The 20,995-nt window shown below is 42.3% G+C and overlaps 1 protein-coding gene across 1 annotated transcript in view; it reads left to right on the plus strand.

Moving 5' to 3' along the window:
- Nucleotides 1–6,093: 6,093 nt before the first annotated feature.
- Nucleotides 6,094–20,995, plus strand: part of si:ch211-113g11.6 (uncharacterized protein LOC559008 homolog) — a 225,038-nt gene continuing 210,136 nt past the window's right edge. The window contains exon 1 of the mRNA XM_055163474.1: nt 6,094–6,232. Within this exon, the coding sequence (XP_055019449.1) occupies nt 6,154–6,232 (79 nt within the window). The 5' untranslated portion in view covers nt 6,094–6,153. The remainder of the gene's footprint in view (nt 6,233–20,995) is intronic.

Consider the following 20,995-nt stretch of genomic DNA (forward strand, 5'->3'; position numbering starts at 1 on the left):
GAACAGAGGAGAGGCCAGAGGACAGAGAAGTGGAGGATGACTGGAAGCCAGAGGAGGGGAGGATTGAATGGACTGAATGGAGGAAAGGCCAAAGGACAGAGGAGTGGAGGAAGAGTGGAGGAGGAGAGGCCAGAGGAGTCGAGGTTGAGTGGAGGAAAAGAAGACAGAGGCCAGAGGAATGGAGGATGAGCAGAGGAGAGGAGAGGACAGAGGAGAGGAAGATGAGCAGAAGAGGAAAGCCCAGAGGAGTTGAGGATAAGCGGAGGAGAGGGAGAACAGTGGAGGATGAGTAGAGGAGAAAAGGACAGAGGAGTGGAGGATGAGTGGAGGAGAGGACAGAGGGATACAGGAAGAATGGAGGAGAAGAAGATGAGCGGAGGAAGAGAGGACAGAGGAATAGAGGGAGAGTGGAGGAGGAGAAGGAGAGGAGTGGAGGATGAGAAGAGGAGAGGAGGATGAGAGGCCAGAGGACAGAAGTGGAGGATGAGTGGTGGAGAGGCCAGAGGACAAAGAGTGGAGGAAGAGCGGAGGAGGAGAGGCCAGAGGCGTTGAGGATGAATAGAGGAGAGGACAGAGGAGTAGAGGAAAGGTGGAAGAGCAGAGGAGTAGAGGCCAGAGGAGTGGAGGATGAACAGAGCAGCTGACAGAGGAGTGGAGGAGAGGCCAGAGGAGTGGACAGAGGAGTGGAGGATGAACAGAGGAGTGGCCAGAGGAGTGGAGGATGAACAGAGGAGAGGCCAGAGGACAGAGGAGTGGAGGATGAGCAGAGGAAGAGAGGACAGAGGAGTGGAGGATGAGCGGAGGAGGAGAGGAAGAGGAGTAGAAGACGAGCTGAGGAGAGGCCAGAGGACAGAGGAGTGGAGGATGAGAGGAGGAAGAGAGCCCAGAGGAGTGAAGAATGAGCAGAGGAAGAGGCAACAGAGGACAGAGGAGTGGAGGAGAAGTGGAGGAGAGGGAGAAGAGAGGAGGATGAGTAGAGGAGGAGAGGACAGAGGAGTGGAGGAGAAGAGAGGAGGATGAGTAGAGGAGGAGAGGACAGAGGAGTGGAGGAGAAGAGAGGAGGATGAGTAGAGGAGGAGAGGACAGAGGAGTGGAGGAGAAGAGAGGAGGATGAGTAGAGGAGGAGAGGACAGAGGAGTGGAGGAGAAGAGAGGAGGATGAGTAGAGGAGGAGAGGACAGAGGAGTGGAGGAGAAGAGGACAGTCTGAAGCATTCTCCATCTATCAGACATGTAGTTAAATATGCTGTTTTAGTGTATTGCTCTGAACATGTTTTAAGAAGATTTTCATCACCATCACCGCTCATTCCTCAACATTTCACACACTCAGTCTAAAGTGGAGAGTGTGAAATGGCGGCACAGCACGCAGACACGCAACCGATGTGACGAAGTTGATCTAAATGAGGCGTAACTAAGTGCAGGTAGTTGCCATAGCAGCTGTGATTACAAACTAAGATTACCTCGTACTGACAAGGACCCAACAAATAATTAACCAGAGCATTGCTGTTTGATTATTTAACAACGGACACGTCAAACTTGACAAATTGTGCAGTAACACGGTTGATTCTTGAGCTTTGCTTGATTAACTGGTCATTTATCAAGGGTTTCATTAAGACAAAATAATGATTTTATGGTTGCTTGTCTCCATGTTGTTTGGTCGAGAATGTTCCACGGTACAGTAATAAACGTTTCCATCTTGCGCTCATTCCACTTCTGGAGTTTTATTGACCTGAGAAAGATTTTTTTTTGGTGTTCAAGCTGAGTCGCCTCTCCACAGATCTGACCTGGATGCAACATAGCTTGTCTCAATGGAGATATATGGCTGCGTTCAGACTGCAGCCTGAAGTGACCCAAATCAGATTTTTTGGCTTCTATGTGGCCTGTATCCGATCTTTTAATGACAGTCTGAATGACACAGATCCGATTTTTTGAAATGCGACCCAGGCCACTTGGATATGTGCTCCTGAAACCGATACACATTTGATCTTTTGACATGCGACTTCAGTGTGAACGGCCAAAGCGCATTCATTCGACCTGCGCTTTATCAACAAGACACAAACGTCACTATTCTGCGCTGAAGTAGGCGAAAATTGTGAATGAACTCCATGTCACTGAAGTGAAGCGCATCACCACTCACCACTCTAGGCTACGTCTCCACATCCACACGTTCCTTTCAACGAATGTCGCTGCTCCTGTCCTACAAAACGCCACGGCCAAAAAACCTCGTCCTTCTCCTTCTCAATCTCCTCCTTAAAACAAGTAAGTTGTTCATGTTCTGGCTCCGGTACGAGAGGAACTTTAAAATCTCCAGGTGCTCAATGCTCGCGTCCATGTTTGGACAACTTCTGTAAACACAGAGACGCTCACTGCGGTTGACGTCATCGTGTCTCCAGTGCACATGCGGGACACTTTCGGGCCGTTTACTGTTCACACAGGGGATCACATACAAGTCGCATTTAATTGGAAATGTGAACGACCTCGCAAAAACATCGGATTTCACAAAAAAATCGGAATTGAGCATTAAGCCCTGCAGTCTGAACGTAGCCTAAGTTACTTCAAAAGTTTTTTTTTTTACTGTTTATTATTTACTCTTGATCAAAATGTATTCTAAACTTTTGATTCATGAAAGTGTAAACCTTTGCAGATAGAACAGCTGAACACACTCGTGACATTCTTTTTTTACAACAGAAATTAAATTTAAGTTATTAGGTTCTTTTTGCGGACCAAGAGTTTGTTTTCATACCTGACAGTTTGTTTGTTCACTAGCGGGCTTCCTCAGTGGTCACGTGATGTTGCTGTGACGAGTCCGGTCAGCTGATTTATACAGGTTTTGGCGCTGTCTTCCTACCAGTTGAGGCAGAATGACAGCGCCATCTGCAGTCCGACTTCCTCAGGACAGTATCCCTGGTGTGTGACAATAAAGAAGCCCCCTCGTTCTGGTTTATAGTCCCATGGGCACGTTTCCGTATTTCGACTGCCTCTTTAATCCAGCGGCAATATTTGTTTTCCTCTGTCCCGATGATGTTTGCTCCATCCCAGTATAAATCTGCTGACCGGATACGTCACAGAAACATCACGCGACCACTCTGAGGAAAACCTCTAGTGAGCAGTCGAAACTGTCAGGTATAAAAACAAACTCTTGGTCCGTAAAAAGAACCTAATAACATAAAACATCAGAAGACCAAATGAATCTCATTGGACTAGAAATCAAATATTCTTCAGAAAGTTCTTCCCAAGTCTGTTGCAGAAGTTCCCATAAATGTGTGGCACTTGTAGGTTGCTTCACTTTTCTGTCCAGTTCATCCCAAACCAGCTTGATGGGATTTAAGTCTGGACACTCCATGTTTTCAAGCTTAACATCTTGTTCTTTTTTCCTGAGGTAGTTTTGGCAGAACTAGGACTTGTGTTTTGTATCTTTTATCTTTTTTTTTAACCCCTGGCTGTTCAAGCTCTTCATTGGACTTGCACGACTTGAATTGCAATTAACAACTGGAAAAATTAGGGTGTTCTAAAACGTTTAACCAGTTGTGTATATCTTACTTACTTACTGTGAAATATTCCAAGCAAAGTAATAATATCTCCACGGAGACAAGTAGATGGAGCATCCACCAGAAATGTTACACAGTGCACCTTTAAAGAGTCCATATTAAGCTATATTCTGATCTATGTTATAATGAGTTGTGTTTTGTTTCATTGGAATTGTATAAAACACAAACCCTGAATGTTTAGGCTGAGCTCTTCTCTCACAGAAAACCGAAAATACTGTTCCACCTTGTGATGTCATGTGGTAGTTCAAGTGCTTCCCTGTGTTTTTAAACTCCATACACTTTCACTAGAATCATTTGGATAATTTCAGCCCTGGAACTGCCGATCTCTATTGAACAAAAGGTAAATGGTAGCTGTTAACTTGAAAACTACCGCTTCATGACATCCCAAAGTGCAACAGGGCATTTTGAGCTTTAGAGATGTAGACAGACTAATAATCACTTAAGTTACTATTTTTAGGACTTGAGACTTGACTTGATAAAATGAACTAAGACTTGGGACTTGACTTGGACTTGAAGTCTGTGACTTGAGAAGCACATTTAAATCTGAATTATTTCTGTTCTGACTGTAATGATTCACACTAAGATTTTGTCAAGATGTTTAAAAAGGAAAAAATAGCTAAATTAATTTCTACAACTCTCATATACTCTATAAATACTCATATATAAATAAACTATGATTTTTTTAAAGTACAATTTATCTTAAAATTCATATAAATTGCAAAAATCTAAGCTATATTTGGTTAGACAGGCTGGCGCCATCTAGTGCCTCCGCTCAATTTCATTTCTCTCCAGTGACTAGGTCAGGAATCGGAATACACTAGACGGTTCGCAAAAACCCCGGAAGTGCAAGTTGGGGCACCAGCCAATCAGCGAAGAACCATACATTCTGTGTTGGCAATGATTCCCGAGACTGAGGATTTAAAATTGGAACAAAGAGAATGTTTGGTGAATTTCATCAAGGGGAAAGACGTTATTGCTCTTCTTTCTACAGAATTTCAGAAAAGCTTAATATACTAAATGGCCCAGTTAGCGGCGCATTACATACATCACGACCAAATAGCAGTGATTGGTTAAATAAAAAAGTACCTGCCTACTGCTGAGTGAACAAATTCTAACGCTGCGAGGTCAGACAGTTTCTACGAAGTGAAACCGGCTGATGAATCAGGCTAATATTTTGGTTTAAAGCACAGGTGTCAAACATAAGGCCCGGGGGCCAGATCCAGGCCCTCCAAGACCTTTAATGTGGCCCTTGGGTGATTTTCTACTAAAATATTTTAATTATATTTTCTATTAAAATATTGGTTAATTTTTTGTGGTGTTTATCACAGCAGCGTCTCCAGCGTCTCTGTACGTGGCCCCTCCCACCAGAGCAGCACAAATGAAGACTTGTCTCTTTCCAAACGCTCTTAAAGGACGATCGTTTTGACTGTTGACCGTGACACCCTCATCAGAAAAATGTCCAAAATGAGAAAAGTTCACACCGAGTGCAGGATTTTCCAAGAAAAATTGACTTATTCCTATTTACATACAAGTTCAATGTTAAAACATTGTGTTGAAATTGAATTTTTCTTAAAGTTTCAGGTTGTTCATAATATTATAATATTATAATAAGAAAGAGTTCATCAATTAAAAAAGATTTCTGTAATAGATTTGTGTTTCTCTGCTCAAATATTTGAACTTATTGTTATTTTTGGGGTTTATATGACATGAGTTTTCTGATCCGGCCCCTTTGGGATCAAAGTAGGTTGGATACGGCCCCCGGACCAAAATGAGTTTGACACCCCTGGTTTAAAGTCTTGAAATGACTTGTAGCTCAAAGCAGACGACTTGAACTTGACTTGCAGTTATGGGCCAGTGACTCGAGACTTGACTTGGACTTGCTTGTATTTGACTTGGGACTTGAGGTCAAAGACTTGAGACTTACTTGAGACTTACAAAACAAAGACTTGGTCCCACCTCTGCTAATAATAAAGAATTACTCAAGCATGTGTAAATGAAACAAAACACAACTCCAGGTCTGTATTTGATGAAGTAACAACATTCCAACACGGTTTAAACCTCACAAGAGTCAATTTTGCTTAATATGGGACCTTTAAAAGCCCTAAAAACACATCCCAACTAGCCCCAAACCGTCTGTACCGCTCAACAAAGCCCATTCATCATTCTCTGCAACAGGTCTGACGCTTGCTCTCCGCCGCTGCGCTCCCGAGCACTCCTCTCTTCTTCTTTTCTTTCTTTCTTTTCTTTTCTTCGCTCCTCCGCCGTTCCTTCCGCGCTCCTACTACTACTACTACCGCTCTCCCATCCGAATCCGCTCTGCCCTCGCCTTCCTCCGTCTCCCCCATCCGTGGCGAGCGAACGAACGAACGAACGAGCGAGCGAGCGCACACGCGGAGAGAGGCAGGCGGCGCGCTGCTCTGTGTGGGATTGGGCTAGCTTTTCCTGGCACGCATCCGAACCCGGAGGAGGCAACGGCAACGGCGACGGCGAGAGGAGGACGCACGCACGACGACTGTAACTGCTTTCACCGGACGGAGAGTAGGACACGGTTCATTCGGTTACCGGGCGAATTATTTGACAAGGAGAACGCGAGAAGAAGCGTGAAGAATGAATTCCCTCATCCTGATGTCGCTTTTGGTCACAGCTGTGGCGGGGAAGATGGCTCGGCTCAAATTCGTGGTGCACGGTAGGTCATCGCTGGAATACGCCGTGTTGTGGCTTTAATAGTTCGGTTAACCTTGTTTTTATCAGTGTGTGGACCACGGGTGAACGAATGAAAGAATTGGTGAAGAAATGAAATGTAATCGGGTGACAGTTGGAGAAGGTTACATTTATTTTTGAAAACTATACCCAATATTGTTTGTTTGCGTTTTAATTTGTTGAAACAGTGGAACAAAGTGACCAAAAGAAGCGGTTTTACGCGAACGAGTCGTAATTTACGCGCGAGATTTTGCCGCCACTGAAGGTTGTACGTGTGGAAAACAACACGAGAACAGTTCATGAAAATAAATCCAGCTTGTTTTATCGAAGAACTATAACCAGATTGACGTTTTACGCAAAAGTAACCCGGGTTAATTCGAATTTTAGTTGATTTGTACCAACTTTAACGCTGTTTCTCCGTTTTCCACGCAACCCACGTATTTGGCAGTTTACCCCTAATCTCTTCTGTGACATCACCATCACCTGTTTCTCAGTCCAGGCGCATAGCGTGTGTGTAACAGGCGACCTTCTCCTCTCACTGAAGCAGCCAGCGCGTCTTCTCCGCTCGGCGTTTGGAGCAACATGGCGCACGGGTTCTCGTCCTTCTCTCCTCTCTCTTTTTTTTTTTTTTTTTTTTTCCCAATCCGCGCCTGTCACTGGTAAAATGCTTCATTACGGTGAAATATGGCCCGAGTCGGGGGGAGGTTGTCGCTATGGCTCGGCTCGGTATAGTGCGTCCTTGGTTGAGCTGCAATGCGGGACACGTACTGCAGTAGTAGTACAAGCAGTTTTTTTGTTTTTTGTGTGTGTGTAGCCGTAAGTGAGTGGGGTATAGGGTAGAGAGCGAGGGGGCAAGCGACCTTTATGGAAGACTATAAAGTGTACAGGAAAGAGAAATTGGAAAGGCGCATAAACCAAGGAACCAATGGGAAATTACGCCTCGTGGTTAAGCATTCCGCGCACGTCCTCGTACACCCCACAACGCGCATTCTAATATATTCAGCAATCAATAGCCCCGGAGAGAAGGGGGCTGGTGTGTCAACTTCATCTCTATCTGTGCACTGCCCTTCCTCTCGTCTTCCTTACCTCCCTCCCTCCTTCCTCCCTTCTTCTCTCGCTCCTTCTGCCCAAAACGCGCGGCACACGCATGAGACGGTGACGAGTCCAGACGTGCGCGTCATGGGAATGAGAAAGGAGCCCAAGTCCAGCACCACGGACAGCTCCAGCATGTCCCCGAGTGGCCCTTAACACCAAGAAAAGCCAGGCCGTAAAGGAGCGCGGTCTGGTGGGGGGCCCTTTTTTTTAGCAGATTTAGGATTTTATATTTGCTGTATTTGTTTTTGAAATAAATAACAGAACATTTTGGTTAAAGGTGGTGGTTTAATTGAAATACAAAGTTACTTCGGAACGTGATAAAATAAGATACTCTGGAAGATTGTAGTCAAAGGAACAAGAAGGTGGAGGTCTTCCGGGTCAAATAAGAGTCAGATCTGTGGAGATGCAAGCCCACAGAGTAAGGACGCATGATTTTCTAATGGTGTTTCAGTGCAATTAAAAAAAAAAAAAAAAAAAAAAGAAAGAAAGAAAAGAAAACAAAATTATATACTGTGAATTTAAGGGTAAATCCACAGGACTAAATCAGGACTAGAATGTGACCTGGACTAGACTTGGACTAGAATCTGACCTGGACTAGACTTGGACTAAACCAGGACTAGAATGCGACTTGGACAACATTTGGACTAGAATGTGACCTGGACTAGACTTGGACTAGAATGTGACCCAGACTAGACTTGGACTAAACCAGGACTAGAATCTGACCTGGACTAAACCAGGACTAGAATGTGACCTGGACTAGACTTGGACTAAACCAGGACTAGAATGTGACCCAGACTAGACTTGGACTAAACCAGGACTAGAATGTGACCTGGACTAGACTTGGACTAGAATCTGACCTGGACTAGACTTGGACTAAACCAGGACTAGAATCTGACCTGGACTAGACTTGGACTAAACCAGGACTAGAATGTGACCTGGACTAGACTTGACTAAACCAGGACTAGAATGTGACCTGGACTAGACTTGGACTAAACCAAGACTAGAATGTGACTAGACTAGACTTGGACTAGAATCTGACCTGGACTAGACTTGGACTAGAATGTGACCTGGACTAGACTTGGACTCAACCAGGACTAGAATGTAACCTGGACTAGACTTGGACTAAACCAAGACTAGAATGTGACCTGGACTAGACTTGGACTAGAATCTGACCTGGACTAGACTTGGACTAAACCAGGACTAGAATGTGACCTGGACTAGACTTGGACTAGAATCTGACCTGGACTAGACTTGGACTAAACCAAGACTAGAATGTGACCTGGACTAGACTTGGACTAGAATCTGACCTGGACTAGACTTGGACTAAACCAGGACTAGAATGTGACCTGGACTAGACTTGGACTAGAATCTGACTTGGACTAGACTTGGACTCAACCAGGACTAGAATGTGACCTGGACTAGACTAGGACTACACCAGGATTAGAATCTGACCTGGACTAGACTTGGACTAAACCAGGACTAGAATGTGACCTGGACTAGACTAGGACTACACCAGGATTAGAATGTGACCTGGACTAGACTTGGACTAAACCAGGACTAGAATGTGACCTGGACTAGACTTGGACTAGAATCTGACCTGGACTAGACTTGGACTAAACCAGGACTAGAATGTAACCTGGACTAGACTTGGACTAGAATCTGACCTGGACTAGACTTGGACTAAACCAAGACTAAAATGTGACCTGGACTAGACTTGGACTACACCAGGATTAGAATCTGACCTGGACTAGACTTGGGCTAAACCAGGACTAGAACTACACTTGGACTAGAACATGAGCTGGACTAGACTTGGACTAAATCAGGACTAGAATCTAATCTGGATTAGTCTAGGACTACACCAGGATTAGAATCTGACCTGGACTACACTTGGACTAGAATGTGACCTTGACTGGAGTTGGACTAAACCAGGACTAGAATGTGAGCTGGACTAAACTTGGACTAAACCTGAACTACAATGTGACCTGGACTACACTTGGAGTAGAATGTGACCTGGACTAGACTTGGACTAAACCTGAACTAGAATGGGGTCAAACCAAATCCACAGTAGGACTAAAAGTGGACACAATTTTCGATTAAACCAGGTCAGGAATTTAAGAAATATTCCTAGAAAATCAGAAGTTCCCTTGGCTGGTTCTCTTGGTTTATTCTGCTTGGTAACAATAAATCAGTGACAGGAGAATGTAGTGAAAGCATCCCTGACATACCCACATAATAACAGCAATTTATCCTGGAGAAAAGACAGGAAAAGACAGGAACATGCTGGTTCAATCTCGACTAATGCACTACTGCCAATATGTCCTTGGGCAATACACTTCACCCACTTCACAGCGAAGGCAGATTCACAATATCAGAGCATGTTTAGTTTAAATATGCACTACTGGATGTAAATTTTCTGTTGAGGCATCTGCAACCTGCTTGGTTCTGTAGAGATGTTATTTCTTTGTTGGAATGTTCCATACTGTGGCATTACTGTTGTCAGTATCTTGTATTTATTCAATTATTGCTCAAAAATGCAATAAAAAACGTGCATTCTTATTGGCCTGACCTGTAAATTGGCTTGGCGGCTGTCACTTGCTTGGAGATAGAAATGTTTAATGCCATATTGGAGGACATTTCAGGCAAAGCAATAACATCGTCATGGAGACAAGCAGTGTGTGGAGTGCAAACCTTCCACCACAGTCTTATATTGCGCAAAATGTACTATTGTGAACTGTTAGTCATGTTGGAATGCAGTTTCCTCATCAAAGACATACCTGGAGTTGTGTTTCATTCACACATGTTTGAGTAACCCTTTATTTTTAGTCTGTTTACATCTCCAAAGCTCAAAATGCTCTGTTCCACCTTGTGATGTCACGTAGTTCTCAAGTTAACAGCTACATTTTATCTTTAGTTCAATAGAGATTGACATTTCCCAACAACATCAAAATTGGGACTAAACCAGGACTAGAAATTCCAGAACTGAAATTATCCAAATGATTCTAGTGAAGGTGCATGAAGTTTACAAACAGAGAAGCACTTCCTGTATTACCACATGACATCACAAGGTGGAACAGAGTGTTTTCAGATTTGAGCAAAAGTATGATTCATCAGCCAGTTTCACTTGTGGATACCGTCTGACCTCGCAACATTAGGATTCGTTCACTTGACGGTAGGCAGGTACTTTTTTCTTCAACAAATCGTTCAACCAACAAATCCTGTAGGAAGAAGGGCGATAACATCTTTCCCTATGATAAAATTTACCAAACATTCTCTTTGTTCCAGCTTTAAATCCTCGATCTCGGGAACTGTTGCAAACACAGAATGTCTGTCTTCGTCTACATCCATCTCGACTGCTTTGTTTACTGTTGTGCTGTGCCACAAAAGGGACCCAGACAGACACTTGAGTTTGAGGTCATGGTTTCACAGCTCTTTATTGATCAGCCGGTGCACGGTCTACAACTTCCAGGGTTCTTGCAAACCATCTGTCATGAATTTGTGTATTCTAATACCTGACCTAGTCGCTGGAGAGAAATGAAATTGAACAGAGGCACTAGGCGGTGCCAGCCTGGGTAGTTGGAATGCAGTTTCCTCATCAAAAACATACTTGGAGTTGTGTTTTATTCAAACATGTTTGAGTAATCCTTTATTATTAGTCTGTCTACATCTCTAAAAGCTGAAAATGCTCTGTTCCACCTTGTGATGTCATGTAGTAGTAGTTTTCAAGTTAATAGCTACATTTTAGTTCAGTAGAGATTGGCAATTCAAGACTGAAATTAATCAAATGATTCTAGTGAAGGTGTATGGAGTTTAAAAACACAGTGGAGCACTTTCTCTATTACCACATGACATCACAAAGTGGAACAGAGTGTTTTCAGTTTTAAGCACTCAACCTAAATATACAGGATTTGTGTGTTAAATGTGTGAATGAAAAAACACAACTCCAGGTAAGTTTGTGATGAGGAAACATCACAACAGATCAGAAAATAATGTAATACGTTTAATGCAATAACAGTTTTACTGACATTAATGCTTCATCTTATCTGAACAAAACAGCTTCACTTACACTAAAATACTTCAAACTGCCAAACCACAGGACAGAGCGTTCATCCCAAACCATGTGACCTCTCCCTTTAGCCGCAGGAAACACCAAAAATAGGCCATGCTCTTCTTTCATGTAAACAGGGGCACAGCTGGAACATCTAAGTCTCCTCCTCTACCTGCGTGTGGAGCCCCATCCCCCTCCACAGCACCCTCTGCATATGGAGTTTATAGGACTCTTTGTACCACAAGACCTCGCGAGACAATATTCCGACTAAGATTGTGCATACATGCGGAAAATGATCTCTTCATTATTAGTCTATCTACATCTCCAAAGCTCAGAAACGCTCTGTTCTGTAGTTTTCAAGTTAACAACTACCTTTTACTTTAGTTCAAAAGAGTCTTGCAATTCCAGGGCTGAAATTATCTAAATGATTCTAGTGATCATCTCAAGGTGGTAGAGAATGTTTTCTATTTGAGAGAAAAACTCAGCCTAAATATGCAGGATTTGCGTGTTAAACATGTGCGAATGAAACAAAACACAACTCCAGGTACGGTATGTTTGTGATGAGGAAACAAGATTATAACGTAGATCAGAAAAAGCATGATAAGGATCCTTTAAGTATTGGAGAGTTTCACACATTTTGAGTCCAAAAAGTTCAAAAAGCAAAGGTACCATGACAGCAAAATATTAAATAAAGTAAAAGAAAAAATGATGAGGCCAAAACTTAACTAAACAGCACAATATTCACGAGGGATGTAACAATAACTGAAATATCGTGATATTGTCTCGTCAAAGGTCTCACAATAATATCGTGGCTATCACAACATATCGTGTTACAAGGAATAGCAAGAAATAATGTTATTAAGCACTTTTAAATTTCAGTTTTTGGATTATGAAAGAAATTTTAAAAGGTAAAAGTAGCATATTGACAATTCTGGCCCCCTCATAATATCGCAAACAATATCGTACCGTGAGATGCATATCGTGAACATCATACCAAGAGATTTGGATATTGTTGCATCCCTAATATTTACTCTAGATAATGTCAAAATCTTACCCTGTCTCGTGTTCATGGACCATATCTCATTGCTTTTCTGATCTCATGTCTCTACTCGCGCCTTAGTAGTTTATATAATACTATAATACTAAACACCAAACACGACAAATGCGTGCATCATATCCATGGTTAATAATCAAAAGAGTTTTATGTATGTGTTTCAGCTTCCTGTAAAAAGAAGCAAATAGTATAGACCTTTTTCACAATAGCTGGAAGTGTAGCTGATGTGTACTGATGTACGGTAAACATCACTTAAGTTAATGCTCTTCTATGGCAAAATATCTGTGGAAATGTCTGGCATTTTCCACCAGCTTCATAAATCTTCCCCATCACCAAATCTTCAACCAACAAGGTCGACAAAGGACATATTCTGTCCATGAAGAATTTATCCACAACTATCAAGGTAAGAAAGACGAAAACGTAAAGGTGACGCACAAATCTCTCTGTCTATGCTAATATCTACACCAGGGTGCTCAATACGTCGATCCCGATCTACCAGTCGATCGACATGGTCGTGTGGGTAGATCGCCGTGTCTTAGTACTCGCCTCGGACTTGCGTTTGGACTCGGTCTTGTCTCTCGCTCGAGGTCTGACACTCAACAAGTGTGATCATATTTCATTACGGCCGCTGCTGTTGGTAATAAACTTGTAGCGGGTGCAGGAGCGTGTGGGCGTCTCAGTGCAGCCTGTGCGCTCATTTGAAACCCGCGGAGACTCTACAGCACATCGCAAACACACACGCTCCCTATGCACGGCTCGTCTGCAACAGCGTGTGCCCTCGTGTACCAGCGTGTATCACAGGGCAGGTTCAACTTCCTAAACATCCTACCTGTCCATCTGCCTCACGTCAGCACGCCGCCCCTCGCCTTTTCACGCTCTCGCTCCTTCCTGCGTACAGCGAACACAAGCCCCTCCCACAGTGCGGCTGATTAGAAGAGCAAGACCAAACGTGAAGCAAAAACGAGTCTAAATTTGTGTTACAGTGTTGGCACAAAGCAGGTCTACAGCATAGAGCGGATCTACAGAACAGACCTACTGCCACATTTGGCTGAAGTTTGACTAACAAAAGTGCACAAATGCATCTGTGTTTGTCACGATGTGCGTTTGGTTTGGTAAACGTGCAGAGGCTGGTAAATATCACTGCAAAACCAGAAAAAGAATGCAACTCCAGTTTGGAACTTTAAAAAACAGGTTTAAAAATCTTCCTTCACTTTTTTTTTTTGTATAAAGTGCCAGAGGAAGTTCTCTTAAAGAAGCGGTTCTCAAACTGTGGGTGAGGGGCACAGAGTGTTTCAGTGCAGTTTGCTTGGCTTTGTATGAGGTAGATCATTATGACTTGGTCATTTTGTAAGTAGCTCGCATGCTGAAAAAGTGTGAGCTCCCCTGGTCTAAGTTACTTATGTTTTATTCATGACCATAATGTTAGTTTTTCTCAGGAGTAGTTGACTAATGCTCGTCGTTGTTCGCCTTTATGTTTTCATTTTTCTTACCTTGATAATTGTGGATAAATTCTTCATGGACAGAATATGTCCTTTGTCGACCTTGTTGGATGAAAATTTGGTGATTAGGGCAGATTTATGAAACTAGTGGAAAATACTCGAGACATTTCCACAGATATTTTGCCAGAGAAAAGCATTAACATAGATGATGTTTACCCTACATCATGGAACGTCCAGCCTTTGTGAAAAAGCTCTATTTTGCTAATTGCTATGGTAACAGTCCTAACGTGGATATGTGTCATTACAATCATTTTAAAAGTAATACAAAAAATGTGTAAATGAACCCACTTGCCCTTTTTACCAAATCTATTCTAATTAGAGTGTTAGTGCAGTGGTTCTCAACATATCACACCAAGCACCACCTAAGATAATATTTGGCTTTTCGAGCACCATCAGATCTAGATCAGAGACTAAAACACTGATAAGCTAATTGAAAATAATAACTAAATTGCTTGTATCCATTTTTTCCACAAAATCAGTCTCGCCCCAGTACAGATATGTTGTTAAAGCAGCTCTTGAAGTCAAAAATACTTCGGCTGTGCACTTTCTGCGTTAATTATGTGTGTTTTATTGTCTGAGCATCAGGAAGTGCACGGTCAGTATGCTGGTTGTTGTTTGCATTATTGTGAACACACTGTTTAATTACGATAGGACCATTTAAAGTTCTGTTTTTCATGTTTTAAAACTCAGGTACAGTGCCTTTAACTCAAAGAACGGCAAAATACTAAAAGATTTTTTCGAATAGAATAGATTTTAACAAAAGTGTGGGTGTCCTTGGAGAAAATCAGGCAATCTCATCACAGATCTGACCTGTAACTTAACCTGCTGACGTCATCTGCTTGTCTCTGGGGAGATAGATAAGGCTGATGCCGCTTTAACAAAACACAACTCCGGGTCTGTTTGTGATGAGAAAACATTATAACAGATCACAAAACAGAGTAACATGGGCCTTTAAAAGAAAATGTATACTTTTGGTTCTAACACATTCATATTTATCTCACCGTGGTAGCTTTTATTGTTTTAAAAATGCTATTCACCAAAAACAACCTATTAAAATGTTTTATAAGTTTCGAGTTTGTTTTTGACACTTGGATGACATTAGCCTGATTCATCAACTGAAACCGTCCGACCTTGAAGCATTAGGATTCATTCTTACTTTTCGTTGTACTTTTTAAAATTTAACCAATCGCTGCTATTTGGTTGTGAAATATGTAATGTACCAAATCCCATAGGAAGAAGGGCAATAACATCTTTCCCCTTGATAAAATTCAAACATTGTCTCTGTTCCGGCTTTAAATCCTCGATCTCGGGAACCGTTGCCAATACAGAATGTCTGGCTTCGTCTACATCCATCTCGACCGCTTTGTTTACTGCTGTGCTGTACCACAAAAGGGACCCAGCCAGGCACTTGAGTTTGACATCATGGCTTCACAGCTCTTCCAGGGTTCTTGCAAACCCTCTAGTGCAGGGGTCTCAGACTCGCAGCCCGGGGGCCAACTGCGGCTCTCGGAAGGATTTTTTGTGGCCCTCCACGTAATTGCAAAGAATAATGTCAGTGCGGCCCGTGGTAGATATACGCACAATCCCACCCCCCTACCATGGGCCACACTGACAAATGAAGCTGCAATCGGTGCCCATGCAGATTCACAACAACAAATTATTAACGCAGCTTACATCCCAAAACTCAATTTACAGCAGTTGTGAAGCAGTGAGTCTAAGTGGATCTGTTAATATGAGTACATGTGCACATACGGCGTTTTTATTTTTTTTTTCATGCAACCGCTATTTATCGAATACTCAATGCGGCCCAGCCTCACTCAGATTTTATCTAATGTGGCCCCACAGGTAATTTGAGTTTGAGACCCCTGCGCTAGTGTATTCCGATTCCTGACCTAGTCGCTGGAAAGAAATGAAATTGAGCGAAGGCCCTAGGTGGCACCAGCCTGGCAAGGATGATGTAGGCTTATGAGCTGAACAATGGAGACGGTTTGGATAGGGCCTGGGAGAGATTGCTAAATTACTGAAAAATGCATCTAAAACCTCTTAAGTCATGTATTTGATGAGGGAACATTATAACATGGTAGAAAGGTTGAAATAACCTCTACTTTAGTGGTGCATTGTGTAACGTTTCTGGTGGACAGTCCCTCAAATTCTTTTCTCCATGAAGATGTTAAGTTCTTTGTCTGGAATGTTTCACAGTATGGCATTAAACCTTTCTATCTTCATGGAGACCAAAACAGACTATGGCTACGTTTATATGATGACGGTCTGAACAGAAAACACAAAAGTGGCGTCGCGTCTTCACTTTTTATTCCGCATTTAGACAAGTGTTTTCGGGAGGAAATCTGCGTGCATACAGTGATGCAAAGGTGTGTGGGATTCGATTGGGTATGCATGCCAGGCAGCAGGGTGGTGACACTAGGTGGCGATGTATGTGATGTAAATGTGTACGCGATGTGAGCAGATCTGACCAGAGTTTTGCATCTTGGGCAGTGTAGACGGAAACGCCACGGTGGAGCGTATTCAACTTTTCCACTCTGGACGGTGGTTTCAGATTTTTGCATTTTTAAGCCCCCAAAACGCCATCACCCTCTAAACGAAAGGCACTTCTGATCAAATATTTTGTCAGTTTTACCCGCAAGCGTTCTCGTGTAAACAGATGTCAGGTTACAGGTCAGATCTGTGGAGACGCAACTCCGCTCATGGTCAGAATACCTGTTTTTCTAGGTATTTTGAGCTATAAAACCACCTGTAATTGAGCAAATGTAAGGTAAAGCTGTTTAATATCATACTGTGGAACATAGAAACCAGCAGGTGACAGACCCTGCAGCAGAAAAGCTACACAATGCACCTTTAAACGTTACCGTGCTGTAAATATCCGTAGCGATTAAACCGGAGCGGAGAGCCATCTAAAAGAGACTTCCATTGGACAAACAAGTAACTGATTGTATGCGGAGGCCTTTAGACCCCGCTCTGGCGTAGGCTCAGTCAATACCACACACCTGCTCATTCTGAATAATGTACTCCCCTCTCCAAGCCAAAGAGACGACAACGGAATATAAACTACACACTCGAGCAGTTTAAAAGTGCATTGTGTAACTTTTCTTTGCTGGTGGAGCGTCCATCGGAATGCATTTCTCCGTGGAGATGGTATTTGCTTTGTCTGGAATGTTTCACAGTGTGGCGTTAAACCTTTCTATCTTTATGTAGACCAAGCCAGACAAAGTTACAAGTCAGATCTGTGGAGAGGTGACCCAGCTCATAGTCAGAATTCAATTTTTTTCTGTATTTTTGAGCTTTAAAACCACCTGTAATTGAATAAAAGTAAAGTAGAGCTGTTTAATGCCATACTGTCATATTGTGAACTAAGGCCCAACCGATATGGATTTTGCTGCGGCCAGTATGATACCGATAAAATGGGAGCTGGAGCTGCCGATAGCCGATATAATTGCCGATATATTTGGTGATGTAAAAATTCACTGTAAATCTTGAATTGTTTAAAAAACTTTGGATTTTAAATTGGGTTTATTTAGGTGACATTATTGTTATTCTGCCTTTTTACGTCATATTTACAGACAGTAGGTCGGACTAATGGCGTTTTTGCATCAGAAAGTAAACTACCACTATTAGCCTTTAGTGGTAAATACGTGCACGCCGCGGTAATTAATTATATGTGTAAATGTCATCATTCACACCTCTATTCACTGTTCATTTACATATCAATGCAGGTCCAGTAACATATATACAGCCAATATAGTCACTTTACAATAGGCGAATAGAAGAGAAAACAGCCTGTTTATGTGTGGGAGCTACAGCAGCTAATCAATGAGAAAGAACCAAAACTAGTTCAAAACCGACAAATTTCCAATACTTACCACTCACACAGGCTCCTCTCAGATCACAAGTCTGCACTAATAAATGTCCTTTTAATACTGACTCAAACTGATCTCAGTGCTGCACATGGATCTGTATCTGCGGGTATAAACAAACGCACGTGAGTGACGTGAGTGACATGTGTTCAGGGACAGTACGGACACACACATAGACAAATGACTCCGCAGATCAATACTGGTGCGGAACCACATATTAGGACATTTATCTGTCTGTAAATTCGATTAAATAAACATAATGTAGAGAGACTAAGCTTTATAACGAGGTATAACATGCCCACGTGAAATATCTGCCTATATTGGCAAGATTTAGGCCAATCACCGATATGTTTCCAAGAGCCCATCGGTCGGGCCCTTCTGTGAACAAGCAGGTGATGGACCCCTCACCGAAAAGTTACATGGTGCACCTTTAGCTGTTCGCACAATATATCAGTATTTATACTAAATCCTCTTTTCCTCTTCCCTGCTCTTCCCTTTCAGCTCCAATCAGAACCTTTATTTAGTGATCCAGCCCACATGTGGCCCTGGTCTGTTTGCTAAGGCCTTGGTAGTTTTAAGGATGTAACAATAACCGAAATATCATGATATCGTATCGTGAAAAGTCTCTCAGTAATACCGTGGGCCATCTCAGTATATCGAATCTCAATTTTCTCAGCTTAAATTCATTGTTATGGTGCAGCAACAGCTAAAAAACTGCGAGAACTACATATACCATGATCCTTTGCTCAGTGTCAGCCAAATATACATGCTGAGATAACTTATTCAGCTATTTTAAATCTTAATTATTTGGAGAGAAAAGTAGCATATTCAAAATTTCACAATACATATCGTACTGTGACATGTACAACGTGAGAGTATCATATCGAGAGATTTGGATATTGTTACATTTCTAGTAGTTTCTGTAAGTGGCACTAGATGGCGATAATGCAACTTTCTGGATGTAAACCGCTGTTAAACTTCACAGAAGAAGATGTAGAACCTGTTGGCCTTTTGTTTGGAGTTAGCATGGAGGAGCTCTTCTTTCCTTTAACGAAGCAGAGCGTAAATTACAGTGAGTTTGACATTTTCATTTGTTTATCCATATTTACTTTTACCCTCCAAGCTGTAACGTTAAAGTTAAAGTTGCACTATGTAACTTTTTCATTGGGGGTCTGTCACCTGCTTGTTTCTATGGAGATGTCATTGCTCTGCCTGGAATGTTCCACAGTATGACATTAAACAGCTCTACCTTATATTTATTCAATTACAGGTGTTTTTACAACTCAAAAATACATAGAAAAACAGGCATTCTGACTGTGAGCGAGGTCACCTTTCCACAGATCTGACCTGCAACTTGGTCTAGTTTGGTGTCCATGGTGATAGTAAAGTTTAATGCCATACTTGGCATGTTTATTGAGAGCTTTAATTCTGAATTAAAGTGATTTATTTCTGAATAAAAAAAATTTCTGCTTTTAAAATGATTATTTGGAATGAAACTTAATTCTGAAGTAAGTGAGTGGTTTATTCAGATTTTAAAGCCAAATGAATTTATTCCTCAATCATGTAAACGTTTATTCTTCTTAAAAAATAATTGTGGTCGTTCAGCAGATGCTCGTTGTTATGACCCAGTTCTGCTAGGGACAGAGGAAGTAACAAAAGAACCAAAGTGGGGAATGGAATAAATTAAGTAATGTTTAATTAACAGGAATGTAAAAGATAAACTGAACAAAACAGGCTAAAATAAGTACAGAAAATAACCTAAACTAAGAAACAAAATAACAGGATTAACATACAACGAGTTTTGTGCAGAAAAAACAGGTCATGCAGGTCTATACAAAAAGAAGTGATTAAACTAAGGGACACACAACAGAACTAAATCACAAGTGCCCCAAAGTAAAAGCACATAAACCCACAAACAGAATCGAGTAAAAAAAATAAAAAAACACAAAACACAACTCAACTAAACTAAACAAGTGTCTCAACTCAACAAAGTCAGATACGTACTAGTACAAAACGAGTGACTGACACTTATTGATGTTACAAGATGTGCCAAAGATTCGAAGCCTGCGTCGAGTAATGAAGGGGGTGTTTCCGTGAAGCGCGTATCGAGGCTTGCTTCATGAGGGGGAGGAGCCAAAAATGATGACATCTGAAGCTTCGCTGCCCGGCTCTACCACGTGACTGCTTCGGGAAGTGGTTCGCGGATTTGGTGCGTTTCGAAACATAAGGGCCAGTGAAACGCAACAGATTCCCTCAAAACATTTTGTGGTTTAGGGTTATTGCGAGTTTGGTACATTCTATTTGAGATTATTTTTTGAGTGGCTGAGCAAGTGGCTTTTCTCTGCTTTTCTCTTTTTTTTTTTTTTTTTTTAAAGCAGGGGAAATTCTCTTTAAAAAAAAAAAACAAAAAAAACGTCTGAGTCCAAATACTATGGAGAAATGTATATTTTTAAATAAAAATGAATAAAATGACCCTATTTTGCCATCCTTATTGTGGCATAAGCACAGATATAAAGTAGTGACAGAAGCATCACATTACATCCTGTCCCCCTCCCAGACGGTGCGGTGTTTTTCGAACAACAAGCCATGGATTAACCCTGACATAAAAGCTCTGCTGAAGGAGAAGAAGAGAGCTTTTAGGTCAGGGACCAAGGAGGAGCTGAAGGCTGTACAGAAGGAGCTGAGGAGGAAAATCAGGATGAGCCAAGCCAGCCAAAAGAGAAAGGATGGAGCAGCAGCTACAGCAGAAGAACATCCAGGGGGTGTGGAGAAGTCTCAAGACTATCTCAGGCTTCAAAGCACCTACTGCCCAGAGGGAGGGGGACCTGCAGTGGGTGAATGACCTCAATTCTCACTTCCTGAGGTTTGATCAATCACCCACTCTTCCCCCCACCCATCTGCCAGCTCTCACCTCCACAGCTGGACAATGGGGAAATCCTGCACCACCTCTTCACACCTCTGCCTCTGCTCTTCAGCCCACCACTACACATGGACTCACCCCTCCTCCCAGCCTGCCACTGTCATTTTCTGCAGCCCAGGTGAGACTGGAGCTCAAGAAAATTAGACCCAGGAAGGCAGCAGGACCAGACGGCATCAGCTCCAGGCTCCTTAAGTCCTGTGCAGACGAACTGTGCGGTGTTATGGAGCATGTCTTCAACATGAGCCTTAAGCTGAGGGTGGTACCGCG

Source organism: Boleophthalmus pectinirostris, unplaced genomic scaffold, assembly GCF_026225935.1.
Source record: "Boleophthalmus pectinirostris isolate CB_2022bp ecotype Guang Dong unplaced genomic scaffold, ASM2622593v1 HiC_scaffold_6, whole genome shotgun sequence".
NCBI classification, from domain to species: Eukaryota; Metazoa; Chordata; class Actinopteri; order Gobiiformes; family Gobiidae; genus Boleophthalmus; species Boleophthalmus pectinirostris.